Source organism: Cetorhinus maximus, chromosome 16 (assembly GCF_964194155.1).
Source record: "Cetorhinus maximus chromosome 16, sCetMax3.hap1.1, whole genome shotgun sequence".
NCBI lineage: Eukaryota > Metazoa > Chordata > Chondrichthyes > Lamniformes > Cetorhinidae > Cetorhinus > Cetorhinus maximus.
This window is the reverse complement of record NC_135894.1, coordinates 76,249,853-76,267,961: the sequence shown is the minus strand read 5'-3', so window position 1 is coordinate 76,267,961 and position 18,109 is coordinate 76,249,853. Positions and strand designations below refer to the sequence as shown.

Below are 18,109 nucleotides of genomic sequence, written 5' to 3'. Positions count from 1 at the left end.
CCATTCTCACAGCAGTCAAAACTGCCTTACATCTAAGCTAAAGTCACCGAGTAAAAATCGATCCCGTTTGATACTAATTTTAATTTTTCAAATTCTTGTTTATCACATAACTCAGATATTTCACCAAAGTGTTTATGGACTTGCTTTTCTGAGCACGTTTTATTTGCAGATCTTTGGACAAATGCAGAATATAACAAAGCAACTACAGTCGAGACTCAAATATAAGTTTGTACCATCCTCACAGCAAGACTCCAAAAGATATCTGCAATGATGGATTCCAAATATAAATTTTTTTGGCTGAAAATTTATTTTTGAGGTGGAGGTCAGAAAAACATTTTCTCATCCCTGAATTAAATATGCTGAGAGTTTACACTCAAAATTGAAACTGACAATTCACTTATTCACTCAGGGCACCTGGTATTAATTAGAGAGCTTACAGTAATTCATTTAATTACCTGTATCATACTCCTCTTCATCTGCAATACTGAAGACGGGTTTTACACCACGATAGGGTTTTCCCAACTTGTCACTGCTGCTCACGTGCCTGAGTGAGGGCAAATACAGTGATCAATCATTAAAATCAAAATATGCAAACTTCAGTACCGGTCATGGAACATTCAAACTGATAAAACTAGTCAGATGTCTTAAACAGCTTTCCCTGCATTCTGAAAACTACCATCTTTCATGAATACACTGGTCATTGTAAAGGTTTGAATTAAAAAACAAATTTTTACGAATAAAAGTTCTAACTGCTTTGTAAACAGAGGCAAAGTTCATTCAGCATTTAATTGTTTGGTCAAAGAATTTAGTAAATTGCAAGGTGCTTGTTAGTTGCATGCACCAGGATTTTAAGATCATCTTGCATCTTTTAAAAAATGCATACAGTATTCAATGAATCAGGGTTAAGCTGTTAGGTGGGGTGGGAGAGTGGTAGATACTGAGATGTGAAAGTAGAGAAAGTGTGCAGACTTTCAAAGAATTTGGAAATAAGTTTCTCTCAGACTTTTACTCAGGGAAAGTGAAGTGTGCATTTCTTGGTTGGTTGCTGGAAAATAACATGTTTCCTTACACACCGCAGCTTTATAGGCAACCAATTTTTCAATAAGACATTTTTCAAGTAACTGCTGATACGAGTGACCTCTCAAGCAAACAAGTTCCATAAATTTTATTTGATTTCAAACATGTATTTACTTGAGCATACTCAGGATATATGATTCCCTACATGAAGAATAAGTGAGTACATCTCTCTGAATTATAAGTCAATGCAATCATGGTAAATAAATCAAAGCACAAGTCATAAAATAATTGAGCCACAGACATGGCAAAGTGATAGTGTGGCTCATTTATCCCTAAAACACTATGTGGTGGATGACTAGTAGAGTGACAGGAATGAATTCTGTGGCTAAAGGGACTGAGGTTCGTTTGAAACCACTCTCACACACCCATGTCAATAAGTTATTCAGTATAGACTAAAGACGTGATATGCATTATCTGCACATCAAATTATACACAAAACCTTCAGCAGGAGAAATCAGGAGTGCAGAAGACTTGAGTCAGGTTGGGAGAGCAGCAGGAGCCATGTTGATTGTGCACTTATTTTGATTACAGTTTTACAAAATTAAAAATCAATAATACTAAGAGAATGGTGAATGCAGAGTATACATTTTCACATATATAAAGTAATATTTCCTGCAGCTGCAAGCTGCACAGCTCAGCGCATTTTCGGATTAAATTTTAAGTAGTACGTAAATAATGAGTGCAGCAAAATTACAAAATACTCAAAGCATTTGTTAGTGACAGCAAGTGCAGAATTGCAGACAATGTAAAACAGCCATCAATGCAACATCTAGAATACCTTTTGATGTTTCTGACCATAATAACGGAAACTTTTGAGCCTACAATAAGCCTCCAGCACAACCATTAATACAAAGCTTCATATTTTACACAATCTGAATTTAGATGAATTTCATTTTCACTGGAAGCCCAAAAATCTAACTTTTGTAGTTCACCCTACAATTTAGAGAAATTTTGCAACCAAAAACTACAGGACTCCTTGATAGCGCATGGGACCGGTTAAGAAGTAGATTGAATAAGTAACAGAGTATTCATGCCAAATGTGATGCCAAACTACTATTTAAAGGGACAACTGAAAGCTTGGTGAAGAAGATAGATTTTAAAGAGGCGGAGGGGGCAAAGCAGTGAGGTTTAGGGAAAGGTTCATGAAAATGGGTAGATGATGGTACAACAGCCAATGTGGGTCAGGTCAAGGTGTGGAGGTGGGGGGAAGATAACGCAAAAGAGCAAGAATCAAGAGGACCAGATATCAGGGTTGGGTGGTTCGATTTAAAAGAGGCTTTAGAGATATGGAGGGAAAAGGCATTGAAGGGATTTAAATACAATGGGAATTTTAAATTTGAAACGTTGGGAATCTGAAGCTAATGGAGATCAACAAGAACAGGGATGATGGGCAAGTGGGACTTAGTGTGAGTTTTGAACGGGTTAAGCATCATAGAGTTTGGGGCACCATCCAGGAAACACTGCAGGTGAAATAGGCATGGATCTTGATTTCAGCACGGCTGAGGACAGGGTGATGTTATGAAGTGAAGGAGGTGAGGATATCAAGTTCAGGGTCGAAAACGTTGACAAAGTTGTGAACAGCAGGGGATGTGTTGGGGAAAGCCTAGGCTCACACAGAAAGAATGCCCATTAGGTAAGATACCAAAGGGCTACAGGAAATGGGATGATGGACCTTACCCCAAGAGTCAGTGCTCTTAGGAGAAGGGAAGAAAGTTGGAAAAATAAAAATTATTCAGCATAAGTGGAAAGAAGTTTAATAAGCCAGATGAAACTTTTTTGACTTTAAAATCAATAATCTTGTGACACTATGCAAAAGAAGCTGGTCTTCCAGATCATTTGTTTCTTTCCTATTCTGAAAGTAATTTGAAAAATTTAATAACGAACAAATTAATTTAAAAGATTAAATGCAAAAATCTGAGGCATTTGCTGCCACATCAAGGCATTCTGTCCGTCACTATCCCTTGCCCATCTGTGAAAACATTGTTAACAAGTAAGCTTTTGAACTATAATTCAACATATTAAAACAGGTAAAAGCAAAATACTGTGGATGCTGGAAATCTGAAACAAAAACAAAAATAGCTGGAAAAACAGGTCTGACAGCATCTGCGGAAAGGAACACAGTTGACGTTTCGAGTCCGTATGATTCTTCTTCAGAACTAAGGAAATAGAGAAATGAGGTGAAATATAAGCTGGTAAAGGGGGGTGGGACAGGTAGAGCTGGATAGACCTGTCCCAAACCCCCCTCTACCAGCTTATATTTCACCTCTTTTCTCTATTTCCTTGGTTCTGATGAAGTCATACGGACTCGAAACGTCAACTGTGTTCCTCTCCGCAGATGCTGTCAGACCTGCTGAGTTTTTCCAGGTATTTTTGTTTAAAACAGGTTCCTCCACTGCTTACTCAGCATGTTTTTATTTTTCCATTTAGAAACTAGAAGTTGACACTAGATGGAAACAGCAGCAACACAATTTCCTGGTAGACCCTAGTTGTTCTTTTGATCCTTCAATACCAAATGTTTACTCTTAAAAAGCTAGGGTAATCAAGAATCGACTAGCAGTACCTATACCAGTAAGGCCATGTTAATCTGGGAAATGCTTGATGAAGATAGTCAACATACTCTTTTAAAAAAAATACCAATAGTTTTTGAGGGCTGATTATATATTTGGCAATTACGAAAAAAACCAACACAACAGAAACATGGGACTGCTAATTCAAACGGTGAAAAGTAGTAATAGTAGACTGCACATCGCAGCAAAGTGCTATGCAAGACTTCCAGGATGCCAGATAAGGTAAAACACAACAAAAACACTATATGCACATTTTAGTTTCTGGGCATGGTTCCATCGTGAAAGGCCAATAACAAATAAGTAGCTATAAATTTAGTAACATCAAGTAGAGATTAAAATGAGAGTCGCTTAAGGCTTAAAATGCTGCAGAAAAGCAACAGTAAAAGGCCAAAGTAGTAAGTTCTTGCGCAGCATGCTTAAGTACAGAGACTAGAGTTGGCAAGCTATTCTGAACACCATCTTACCAATCTACGTTCACTTTTTCTGGCCAAGGAAGTTGAAAAGTCATTCTATATTAATTAATAATAGAAAATAAGACAAAAACAATAATTTCAAAAAAAGGAAAAGAAAAGCTACAAACAAATATAATTAGAAATGAAAGTTTAACAAAACAGATTTCCTCATTAAAACAAAATAATCCTTGTTCCAAAAGACACCCTAATGAAGCTTTATTTAATCTACAATTGCACGTGTATATTTCGATGTACCACATTCAGGCACACACATAGATGCACATACATTCTATCTTAGTACTGCAAACAGGCCCCCAAATTTAACAAAAAAAATCAAAATTCTGCTTAAATATGTTTAAACAAAAGCTTTAATTTTGAAATTTTATGAAACGTATTTTAGTTTCAAAATTCTTTCAGCTGGAAGAAATTGTCTGTTAACATACAAGCTCAAAATTCGGTCTCTACAGAAAAAGGCTATCTAGAATAAAATATAATTTTTGAAGTACTTCTACCTTACCTTTCAACTGGTGCAGATGTATTCTCAATGAAACTGATCACTTTCTCTTTTACATTCACCGATTTGGATTTAAGGGCAAAGGTCATTTTATTTACTAATGACTTGACTCCCCTTCCATCACCTGAACCATTTGGGGAATCACCCTGCAGAAGCATTTAATTGAACGTGATTACAGAACCCTCGAAACACAGCATGAGCAACATGGCACTTTATGCATAGCTTGCTTTACTATTTCTTAACAGGATAAATCCAAGCAACTATAGGAGCTATTTAGAATAACATGTTAAGCAGAAATAGAGTTTTTTCTAAAACATAGATATATATTTATATAGCTATTATTGGCCATTAACACTAAGAGTAAACTTCAAAAGAGGATTTAAAAAATATTCCGAAAGTACAGTACTGATGTTCAAACATCATTTATAATATAAAGCACTTAAATTACACTTCTATTTATTCTGGAAAACTATACAAAGTACTGAAATTACGTGGTGAACAGAAAACCTGAAACTAAAATTAAACTTCAATATTTTATTCAGTACTACCACTGGGTATTGGTACAGGCACAGTGGGGGAAAGAAACTTAGAAAATAGGCTATTAGTCTGGATAAAATTTAACTGACTAAACTATTTTCATTAGATAATTGCTACACTGGCTCAATTTGCATGGCGAAAGCATCTTTTTATTAAATCTATTAAAATTAGGAAGCGGTTCAGGGCCAACACTCACTGCAATAGTAAGATGCAGGTTTGATAAAATTCCTGACCTTGTTTTAAGTCCCTCTGTAAGGAAGGAAAATAAGTGGAAGAGTTGGTTCCTGAGCCACACTTGCACATCTTGTGACTGGCGTAGAGTGGATTAGCAACTAAATTAAACTGCTTAAATAGAAGTGCAAGTTCCATTTATTCTTTACCTGCCCTCAACCAGAGAACACAATCTGCTTCCAAGCATCCATTAAATCCACTTGAAGCCACAAGGTGTGCAAGTGTGGCTCAGGAACAATTCTTCCACTTACTTTCCTTCCGGAGGGACTTTACCTTCTCTTCGCAAAACTCAATGAAGTGATCAAGATCAGGAATTTAGCAGACAGTAATCAAAGCTGCACCTTACTACTGCTGTGAGTGTTAGCTCTGAACTGCTTTCCCATTTTAATATATTTAATGAAAGGATGCTGAGGAAGTATCAGTCCTTTATTGAACATGGAGGATAGTCTACATCATTCACAAGGCAAGCCTCCATTTTGAACTGGACAGGTATACATAGCATTCCCTCATGATACAGACTAAAGTAAAGCATCATACAGAGAAATTTCAAGTCTTGCAATGCAACATGCCCAAGTCTGAGCCAAAAGATAGTTTCGCTTTATATCAAAGCTGGGTTTACATAAGATTGATACTTTAACTACAATCTGGATTCACTCTCAAGTATAGTTCGCAACCCTCAAATTTCACAATGTGAGCCATTATTCTTACTTTAAATAAAACATTGAAATAACAAATATATACTTACATCAGCAGAAGAAATGCTTCCACGAGATCCAGATGTACTAACAATCCAGTGACCGTAGCCATTTTCTGGCCCATCTACATTTATGTCTACAAGGTGCTGCTGCAATGCTGCAAGACAGGGCAGCTTACAGATACTGACAATGATCACCAAACCTTCTAAATTACTTTCAATAATAGTCTTCATAAACCTCAACACAAAGAGAATGCTGTTCACCAGAACAACCTTTAAATTCAGCCAGATTAAGTATAGTCTAATCATAATCATGGTTAGTTCTTTTATCCATTTAAGTATAGATTTGGATATGTTAGTATTGTTTCTTCATGGCAAGTGGTCATATAATTGAATGGTTTAATATTATGACAGGTGCAGCAATGTTGATGTAGTTACAAGTTAATTTTGAATGTATTATCAACAACTGAAACAACACTTTCAAGTTAATCTACTTAAACCGGGTTTATGGAAGTTGATTATTGGAAGAATTAACTGAGTGCACCATAAATTAAAAAAAAAGAATAAATAAATAAATAAACTTAGCAGAGAGAAATTTTACCAAAGTGAATTGTACACTGCATTGAGAAAGCCTCATCAATTGAGCTGAATATTTTTGACAGTGTTGTAGATCTTGCAATGCACTATAGATGGGAGCTATACATAAACAGTGCATAATGCCTTAGGGACCTTGGAAATTCAGAAATATTATAATTTATCTTAGAGCTGCATTACTCTGTACCTCTATTAGCTAACAAGAGTTCCCTAAGAGTGCATTAAACACCAATTGAATAAATGGAACTCACTTAATTTAGGCCAAAACTTTATTTTCTTATGCAAAGTAAAATACTTTCTTCACTGAAATAATTAAGCTTTTGACCTCTATATGAGGATAGACAAAACAGGCCACTGGTTTTCTGCAATCCACACCCAACCAGCCCCCTTCCAGGTCCCAAGACATTATGCACCATTTTACAATAAAATAGAAAGTCAATCCATGCCTAGACTGGATTGATGAATAATGCTGATTTGCAGAAGTGAATGATACAAACTGACTAGTTCTCCAGTGTTCTTGCCTCATTTCAAAGTTACAAATTAATGAAACTGTAAAGAGGAACTTGCAATTATCCACCATTGCCTCCCTCTCCAATATGATGGATAAACGAGATTTTACTGTACTGTTTAATAACGCTATCTTCTTTATTCTATAATCTGCAGTAACAATGTTGACACTTTAACAGATTACTTCTTTCATTTCTTCTATTTGGTCTAATATTTACCAATTTCATTCAATCATGTAACCATTAATATAAGTAATAGCTACTACAGTCATGTAATTAATAAAAAAAGAATTTAGTTGGAAACAAAAAAAATGACTAAAGCATTATAAATAAGACTTAATAATAGCATATAGACTTTCAACCTCCCTCTCATCTAGACCAGCAGAAAAGAAGAAATCACCTATTGTAGGTAACATATTCTTAATCATATTGCATTAGCTTTCCATTACTGAGGCATCCTAATTTACATCCTAGTTTTGACTAATACTTGAGTGATTATCCTAAACGGAGTGTGGAAGTCTCTCCTACTAAAAGCAGCAGATGCCAACTCATAGTTTACTCGAATGTTTTGAATAAACATCCATTGTTTCAAGATGGATTATACATAATCAGAAGGGCCAGAGTGCCGCTGTGAAGGTGGTAGATTCTGGGGAAATAATCATCTGTTGAAAACCAAAATGTCACAGTCATGATTAGGAATTTCAGACTATTTAACAACAGAAAGATTTTGGTGGAATTCATCGGTAAAATGAAGCTTAAATTCAACTCTCAATAAGCAATTTCTGGGAACGTGGATTAAGTAGTTTAAGTACTAGATTAAGTACTAGACATCGATCCAAACTGCTTGAGACAATGGAGGTTCATTAAAAACATCACAATAATCACTCATTCCTGAAATGTTGGATCGCACCATCATTAAATCTCATAATTTCTAGGACATCTCATGTAAGAGAGTGATATTTCAGCTGGCTGATTCCCAAACCTGAAAATGGACAGAAGTCAAGCTCTTGCTTTTCTATTCATTTAGAAACAAAAAAGCTCCAACACAGATTGAAATACTCTGTGACAAGATTGCCTGTCTAATGTAGTGAAGGAATGTTGTGTATACTGACAGGTTAGAATGCCACTGCACTTATTTTGTGTAATTACTTTGTTTCCAAACATTGTTGATTTACAATCATTTGAGTTCTCAATTTATTAGGCTTTTTAGGGCTATATCAACTTCCTTTAAAGCTGTTGATCAGTTTTCAGGTCTTCTAGTTCAGAATATATATTAGAACAGATGAGAATCATATATTGTTGACTATAAATGACATGACTGATTTATATATACAAAACAGAGCTTAACTTAGCAGGAGAATTTTATATCTAGGGTCAAGTTCAGTAAAAGCATTAAATATAGGCACCTTTTTGGACTACATCAATTATTATCAACCCAATCTGCACCGCCACCAAACTGAAAGATTTTCCTGTTTATAGTCCATAACACTGATGAAAGAGGCTGAATCAAAGAAGGGATTGGGTTCAATCCAAACTCTGGATTAGCTGATTTCAACCAGAGCAGTGGCATAGCAATGCAATGAGCCTCACATCCCTGCTTTATGACAGGGCTGAAGCAGAATTGCCAATATTTCAACTACCGATTTCTATCCAGCAGCTCCAGTCGGTGATGTATTTTCTGGTCATCAATCGGCAACAGAACCAGTAGTGACTGTGATACTCAGCACAGTCAAATGGCCTGTTGACACTCAGCATCACACATGTTTAATAGTCACTTGGATGAAGTGTCAAGGGGGAAACCAGCAGTCATCGAACTAAAGCTCAAGTAAAAAGCCATTACCTTTAGGAAAAGAGAGAAAATTAACAGGAAATAACAGAAATAAATAAAATAGCTGAATTGGACTGCAGCAGTTCAAGAAGGCAGCTCACTACCACCTTCTTGAGGGGATAATTAGGGATGGGCAATAAATGCTGGCCTAGCCAGCAATGCCCACATCCCATGAATGAATATACAAAAATAGCTGACCCAGCAGGGTCAACTTCTAATTCCATTCCTTTTGTTTGACATAGGATCCGCTGCAGTGATGAACACCTAACTCTGTACAATCGTTAAACACTTTAAGATTGCTGCTTATTTTGACAAATATTTGTCACTTAGATACCTGTTTGTTATCCTGAAGTACAGCTGTTGGAAAACCAGGTTTTATGCTTAATTACATACTGACAAAAACCGAAAGTGGTGTATAATTTGTTAATAATGTATTTCCTAGTCAGTGCACCAACTATTGCAATATTAGTGTAAACAATTTACAAATAGAGAAATATTTTCTACATTTCATTACCATTGTATGTCTGAAAATAAAAAGGTTGCTCTGGGACAGTCTCGATGTCCGTGATAAATAAAGGAATAGATCACCAAGTCTGAGTTTAAGGGTGAAATGGTTTGGAGGAAAAAGATTTCAAAGAAAAGGTGCAGCTTCCAACAGCGACCAAGGACACCAAATGTATCAGAGCCTTCCCACAATGTTTTGTATACTTAATAATCTACAGCAAAGGGAAGTTACAGTTGGTGAGAGGAGAGATATATATTTAACATAACAGTCACTACTTCAATTTTATCTCTAATATGGTAAGACATTAAATTCTATATATTGCTTACAATGATGGAATCTCTGTAAAAAAAAATCAGATAGTATGATCAGAAAAAAAATTATAGTTGGTGAAATTTATAAATAATGGCTAATAAAAGTTGAAAGAAAATTATTTTTGCATCAATACATAACCTTAAAAAAGCAGAGCATTATACCACTTGGAAAAGAAGACAATTGCTCATTTGGTCATAGTATGACTTTTATATACAAAAATCAGATTTCACTTCCACAGATTTAAAGGGAAAGTGTATTCTACAAAATTGTTACCTCATCCCCAAATTATAAAGGTTTTTCTCAGTTACCTTATTGTTTTGGCCATTTAGAGAAGGTGTGGAGGCTGAATGTAGTTAAATATCTCAACAAAAGCAACGTACAATGCAGGAAAGCTGAAATAAAAGCAGAAATGCTAAGTAGCTAGGTTAGGCAGCATCTGTTGGAGGGGAAAGAGAGTTAACATGTCAGGTCAATGAGCTTTCATCAAAAGAGGGAAAAGTTCGAGATGTAACAGGTTTTAGACAAGTACAAAGGTAGGGAACATGGTGGGAGCGGGGATGGATGAAGGAACAAAAAAGAAAGTGTGTGGAAGGCAGGAGATGAAATGATGGTGCAATGCAGAAGGGGATGGTAATGGGACAAAAAATGAAAGATGGATCTAAAGGAGGTGTAAAATGGGAAAAGCACAATCACTACCGTTGCTGTCGAAAGAAATGGGGTCAGAAGTTAAAGACTGAAATTGTTGAACTCAATGTTGGCTCCCAAATGCTGTCAAGTGCCTAATCGAAAGGTGAGGTGCTGTTCCTCAAGCTTATGTTGAACCTTTTTGGAACAGGATAGGAGACCGAGGACACAGCAGGGGGTTGGGTGGAGAAATAAAACAACAGGAAACCAGAAGTCTTTGGTTACTCTTGAAGGCTAACAGCAGTGCCCCACAAAGCAGTCACACAATCTGCATTTGGTCCCCAATGCAGAGGAGACTGTATCATGAGCGTCAAATACAGTATTCTAAATTGAAAATACAGCTAAATCATCGTTTGACCCAGAAGTTGTTTTTGGGGCCCTGGATCGTGGGAGGGGAGAAGAGAAAAGCATGGGTGTTGTATTTGTGGGCTCGTACAGGTTGGGAAGAATGTGTTGGGAGTGATTAAGGAGTGCAGCAGAGTGTTGTGGAGTGTCCCCTCGCCTGATTGCTTCCCACCTACATTTGTGACTCTGCCTATACCTCCTGCCACTTCAGGTTTACAATTTCCTGGCCCTATCAGGACGGTAAGTGGGCTGTCGCTTTTTCCATGAACAAAGGCCTAACCAGTCCTCACCCACCATCAGCCTCCTCCACCTGGCTAAACTTGTTCGCACATTCAACAACTTCTCCTTTGGCTCCACTAGGTTTCCCCAAATAAAAATAGTTGCTATGGGAAACTATATAGGTTTGAGATATGCTCATCTTTTTGTGGAATACAGCCCAGTTCTATTCAAGTCCCATCCCTCACCTCTTTTTTTGGTGCAATGATGACTTGATCAGCCATTTCCTACTCTTGTCCTGAGCTAGAAAATTTTAAATCAATTTTGATTTCAGCATCCACTCTTCCCTCATTTACACATGGTGCATTTAAGACTCTTCCCCTCTCTTCCTTGACCTCTCTGTCTCCATTTCTGGGGAATATTAGCCAACATTCACTATCCACTGATTTCCCCAAGCTACTGTGAGAACAATTCCTTCCACCCCACTTCAGTTTCCCCAATTTTTCTGTCACATCTGTTCTTCCTTTTTCTTCAACCGATGATAAACCTCCAATGATGATGACAAGGCCCTCAACAATGTCCATCCCGTTTCCCACACTTCTTCCGACTCCTTTCACTCCCTTCCAGAATCACAACAGAGTTCTATTTGCCTTCACCTTCCACCCCAACAGCCTGCACATTCAATGGATTATCCTCCATAATCCACAAGCTCTGCCACTTCCAGCACGATGCTGCAATCAAACGCATCTTTCCCTCCTCTTTCCACATTCTGAAGGCATTCCATGCGCAACACCTTGGCCCACACTTCAATCACCCCTAAAGCCCTCTCTTCTTCCCATGGCACTTTATTGTGCAAGCACAGTAGATGCAACATCTGCCCTTTTACCTCCTCCCTTCCCACTGTCCAAGGCCCCAAACGCTCTTTCCAGGTGAAACAGCGATTTACTTCAACTCTTTCAATTTAGTATACTATATTCACTGCTCACAATGCAGTCTACCTTACATTGAGGAAACCAAATGCAGATTGGGTGATCACTTTACAAAACACCTTCGTTCAGTTAGCAAGTGTGACACTGAGTTTCCAGTCACCTGTCATTTTAATTCTGTACCCCACTCCCACTCTGAACTCTGTCCTCGGCCTCCTACGTTGTTCCAATGAAGTTCGAAGAACAACATCTCATCTTTTGATTCGGCACTTGACAGCCTTCACAACTCAACACTTGAGTTCAACAATTTCAGATTACAACAACTGCTCCCATTTTTTCCAACGGCAGCTGGTGGCAATGATTATGCTTTTTCCATTTACACCTCCTCTAGATCCATCTTTTGTTTCTTATCCCAATACCATCCCCTTCTGCCTTACACAATCATCCCTTTTGTTATTTAATCTCATCTTCCACCCAATCACAGAACTTCCCTTTTGTTCCCTAAACCTTTTTTCCTACCACTGTGCTTGCTTAAAACTTGTTGCATCTCTAATTTTTTCCAGTTCTGAAGGTCATCAATTTGAAATGTTAACTTTGTTTCTCTGACCACAGAGCCTGCCTGACCTGCTGAGTATTTCAAACATTTTCTGTTTTTATATCACATGTGTACCTGTGCTGACTCAAACAAAGAGTTTTGAAACACAACACTCTACCTGAGCACAAAAAGAAATGCTGGCTTATAAGTATTGAGCTACCTTCCTTCTGTGACTTGACAATTTGGAATATGTCTGCCCATTAGAAAATTGAAGTGTTTTTTTTTCTAACTAAGGTGTAGCAGTTGAAATCTCTTCTCTACTGAAGTTGGTTGAATACAGCTGTTAGAATTTTTTTGATATTCTAATGTAGAATACAGGAGGAAATTAATTCAAATTAGAAAATCCTTCATGCAATAAATTTTGAAGACACTAAAATACTTGTGGGACAATCAAAATTATGTTTTGTGACTCAGAATCTAGCACCAGTTCACCTTCAGTAATGCAACATCACGAAGTAACACGGAGTAATTACAGAAACAGCTGAAAAAATAGAATTTCCCTTCGGCTGTTAAATAGTGACAAAACCAAGGTTGATATAGGCCATCATTTTTATCTATGCTCAATTTTTTTCATTTTGTTATATTGAGAATTAAGTGTACTGATATTTTAAATAATCATATTAGTAAATGTGAACAATGTAACTGCAGGGCACACACAGTTAAGAGATTCAGATGTCTCAGTCACCAATTCCCACCTAATATCAACAGCATAACCAGAAACAGGCCTTCCTTTTATCAATAATTCAACATTGTTCAATAAACATTGGTCAGCCAGAACCACAACCCTTATGGAAAGCATTTGCAGTCCTTAATAGTTATTCAATAGGTATTGACAATAGGTATTTTAAATAAAATCAAATATAATCCCTCTTACTCACACTACAAAATCCTTTACTGAAAACAATGAAGGAAGGCTCTGCTGTCAGAAAACAGCATGCTTATTGACAAGAAATAAAATTAAGTTGGGACAACAGGACTGCAATGTCAATTCACTAAAATGCTGGAGAATAAAGATTATGAATAAATAATATAGTGACTAAAATGGAACACAAGCAACAACTGCATAATATAAAATAAAAACTCATGAAATAGCTGCTGAGGAATGAAAATACCCAAAGATATTGAAGCTCAACAATTGCATCAAATTTACTTGAATTATAATAGAAAGGAAATAATGTTTACTATCAGATTAAAGACTGACAGAAATTAATTAAATTTTTATTACCCAACAGTACAATAATCTTTCTATTGCTAGTTTCTAATAGCAATTAGCCCTTTAGAGAGCAATTTTCCTACACCTAGTTATGCACATACTTTGCATAATAACACAAATGTTGACTGTATTGAACCTCACCTATCAATTGTAATTATAAAGGATAAAGACTATTGAATTCAGAATTTTCTGTCAATCAAATGAAAATAAAAACGTTTGCACAAAGTCATAGCAAAGTGTTCTAAGGTTTAAAAGGCAATGCTATATATATGATTGCTAAACTAACATGCAAAAGTAGTGATATTTCATCATTTCCAACAGAAACAAATTATGAAGCAGGTTTGGGAATATGCCTTTAACAAGCAAATGTGAATTTGAAATCATCATCTTCAATATTTTGGTGTAATATTAAATAGATTTGTTTATTAGAGCTAGCTTTTGCTGAATGAAAAAAAAAACATTCAAAGATTTTGAGAACTTACCCATAAAGCCCCCTCTGGCAATGCTAACATACTCTTTGTTTTTCTAGAATGTAGAAACATAAAAAACGTAAATGCTGCCCGTGATATGGAGCATAAATGCAGAGCTAGTAAGAATATAATCAAATGTGAATGCTCATTACAGAATTATGCAAAATTCCTTAACAAATTTTTTCCAATTGGGGAGAAGAATTAATATAAATAAGTTTATCAAGCTTAGAATACAGAAACTGAATAACTCAAACAGCTGTTTCTCGGGTTATTGATGGAAGTGATATGAAGTCAAGTTAAGCATTAATCTAAGCATAAGAATAACACAGATAATGCTCAAGTGCTCAAATAAAGTAAACATGGTCGAGTTTCAGCTCACCTGAAGAAAGTGAGCCAGCACCATGTTCATGTACATGTCCTCCTCCTCTCGGCCACTTCCCATGAAGCACAGATGTTCACCGCTTGCTACTGACCCCGACTCAATGGACTGTTTCTGCGCTTCCAAAAGAGACTTAACTGAAAGTGCAAACTCAGCAGGATTTTGCAGCATCTGTGGAAAATGAAAAGAATCCCATTAAGTTAACAAAAGGTTTACAAGATATGTGACAACTCTTTGCTGATTGCAGTTACATTTTACACCAAAATAAAATGAGCACATCGCATCACAGCACATTCCAAATGAAGTGCTCTGTGATTGTCTTAACTTTAAATTTTCTTTAAGAAGCTTACTAAATAACTTTTTGGTTGAATTTTTAAAAACCTCAGAAAATGGCAGCTCACTTGCTTTCCTATGATAATGACTTCCTGGTCTTAGTTTACCTAGATATTCCAACAATTTTATTTTGATAAAGAAATATCTATATTTTATATAGAGAACTAACTACTCTAAATCCATATACTTATTACTCAATGGGTAAAAAAGTTAGCCAGTCTGTTGACTTATTTCAGGCTCACTATTTTTCTCTTCTAACTCCATTTATATTATCCATTCCTCTCAATGTTTTCAAACTTCTGTCATAAAATTAAGTTCAGCTCTATGACTGCCTTCATAGCTTGAACCCAAAGACCAAAGTAACAATTTGGCCAAAACAATGCACAATATTCCAGATGTGATCTCACCAATGATCTACACAAGATCAGATTAACTTTTGAATAAATGTTCACTTCCAATGTTTGTAATTGTTTCTGTTAAATGTGAATCTTTCAGAGAATAGGCAACAATTACACACAAATGTTTTTCTCCTTTAATTGGAACTATCCTAGACCATCAGAGCCACTTGATGTAATTTTCCAAGAATCTTTTAAAACTTCCTTCCAAACTTTCCAGAATATCAGGGCCCAGTGTGAAATCTATTGGAATTTGAACCTGCAAAGCAGATAAGTATCTCATATCGTCCATAAAGTCTTTGCAATGCAATCATTCTTCCCGATTTTTAAAAATCTTAGCGCATCTATGGGTAGCATGCATTCGCTTTTCAGCATAAATTTATATTTACCAGGTCCGAGTCCAAATGAAATGCTGTAGAAAGATGCCCAGCATTGTACTGTTCTGCAGGTCGACAATCTACTACAAAGAATCGAACTCCATCCTTTAAAATGAAAAAAAAATAAAGAAACAAAAAGTGGAGATATCACAAAGTAAGGTGCTTACATTGTAACGTAAAAGGTTACTCAATTATATTATTCTGTAATATTTAACTGTGTCAACAATGAATCATGGTGTTTAATTCCAATTAAGTCTTCATAGTATTTATACCTCATTACAATCTTATCAAACTAAAACACTATCTAGATACTCCAAAGTAATTAGCTAATCTAGAGGTCCATTAACTGAACACTGTTGTAAATATCGAAGAACACCACCCCATATTTACACCTCTATTTAGCCAATTCAAAGTTGCTAGATCTGTTCAAAATATATCCCATTTAGCATGCTGGTAGTGCCACACAACATGATGCAGGGCATCCTCAATGTGAAGCCAGGACTTCGTCTCCACAACGACTGTGCGGTGGTCACTCCTACCCATACTGTCATGGACAGATGCATTTGCGGTGGGCGGGTTGGTGAGGATGAGGTCAAGTATGTTTTTCCGTCTTGTTGGTTCCGTCACCGCTTGCCATGGACCCAGTCTAGCAGTTATGTCCTTTAGGACTCAGCTAAGTCTGTGGTGATGCCACCAAGCCACTCCTGGTGATGGGCATTGAAGTCCCCCACCTAGAGTACATATTGAGCCCTTGCCACCCTCAATGCTTCTTCCAACATGGAGGAGTACTGATTCATCAGCTTCAGGTGGGGGGAAGGTGTGGCGGTACATGGTAATCAGCAGCAAGTTTCCTTGCCCATGTTTGACCTGATGCCATGAGACTTCATGAGGTCCTAATTCGATGTTGAGGACTCCCAGGGCAACTCCCTCCTGACTGCATACCACCTCTGCTAGGTCTGTCCTGCTGGTGGGACAGGACATACCTAGGGATGGTGATGGTGGTGTCTGGGACATAGTCATACTCTCGGAATCATATCTTACAGACAATGTCAAGCTGTTGCTTGACTAGTCTGTGAGACAGCTCTCCCAATATTGGCATAAGCCCTCAGCTGTTAGTAAAGAGAACTTTGCAGGGTCGATAGAGCTGGATTTGCCATTCCTGTACCTAGGTCGATGCAGGGGTTTCATTTCTTTTTATTGTCTTTTTAGTGGTTGGATACAACTAAGTGGCTTTCTAGGCTATTTCAGAAGGCGTTTAAGAGTCAACCACATTGCTGTGGGTCTGGAATCACTTGCAGGCAAGGATGGCAGATTTCCTTCCCTAAAGGACATTAGTGAACCAGATGGGTTTTTACGACAATTAACAATGGTTTTATGGTCATCATTAGACTTCTAATTCCAAATTTTTGTACCAACAGACACTCATCATGTCAGTGAGATACACTTAATATAAATGATTCTTGATGAGTCATTAATTAGAACAAATATTCACAGATAATACCAATCTCTCCGCTCTCTGTCTACTGCATTATTTTGTTTAAATAGGTTGGCTTCTTTACAGGTAACTGTATATCTTACCCCTTGCTGTTGATTTGCCTGTAGTATTTCTGATACTGAAACGGGCAGGCATAAAGCTTGACTCAAATCCATCTCATCATCCTTCAGGCCCAGTAGGTTACTTCCAAACAGGTTTTGGTTTTCCTGCCAAGAGTACAGTTATTAGTCAAGAACAATTATATAGCAATAGTGTTATTGCTGCTTAGAAATATCTGCAGGTAAGCTGGAAGCAAGAGCCTGGACTTTGTGGCTGTAATGACGATGAAAGTGACAGCATTTACTATCTCTTTCACTCTGAAACTGACACCAAACTCAGGTGTCCACACACACACACAGTTAAATACAGAAATGCAGTTGCTGTCAGCGATTACCTACTACTCCACATAGTGCACTTTGAAATCATCTCAGATGGAAATCAATTAGAAATCTCAGAAGTAAAGTAAATTTCCACTTTGTATACTATTTTCTTGTTGTAAAAACCCTTGGAAATGTTCCACCTTGTTGAATTGGTGCAATTGGTTTTTTAACACCATACTACGATGTGAAGCTAAGTCAACATCTCTGGCTCTGAAAAATTAATTTTATATTTGTGCAATGTCAAATTACTCCATTCTATGATTAAAAATTCCATTTTTTTAAAAGAATATTTTTCATTGAATGTGCTTATGCAATTTCAGTCCACGTGTATGTTCCAATCTTCATTTTACTTCCTGTAAGATTGTAAGAAGTGAGCAATAAAAGCTGCTTATTACTTCCTAGTTTGCTGTTCATGAGAATTCTTCAACGCGATTGGCTGCTTCGC

The 18,109-nt window shown here is 36.8% G+C and overlaps 1 protein-coding gene across 2 annotated transcripts in view; it reads right to left on the bottom strand.

Annotated features, from left to right (window-relative positions):
• tbc1d23 (TBC1 domain family, member 23) overlaps positions 1-18,109 on the bottom strand; it is a 74,658-nt gene that overhangs the window by 12,800 nt on the left and 43,749 nt on the right. Inside the window, exons 9-16 of one of the 2 annotated variants that reach the window (XM_078560086.1) lie at positions 17,329-17,451; positions 15,763-15,855; positions 14,646-14,816; positions 14,279-14,321; positions 6,124-6,230; positions 4,614-4,756; positions 4,109-4,153; positions 456-544 (exon numbers count right to left, since the gene is read on the bottom strand). In XM_078560086.1, the coding sequence (XP_078416212.1) occupies positions 456-544; positions 4,109-4,153; positions 4,614-4,756; positions 6,124-6,230; positions 14,279-14,321; positions 14,646-14,816; positions 15,763-15,855; positions 17,329-17,451 (814 nt within the window). The remainder of the gene's footprint in view (positions 1-455; positions 545-4,108; positions 4,154-4,613; positions 4,757-6,123; positions 6,231-14,278; positions 14,322-14,645; positions 14,817-15,762; positions 15,856-17,328; positions 17,452-18,109) is intronic. The other variant, XM_078560087.1, reaches the window with a different exon arrangement.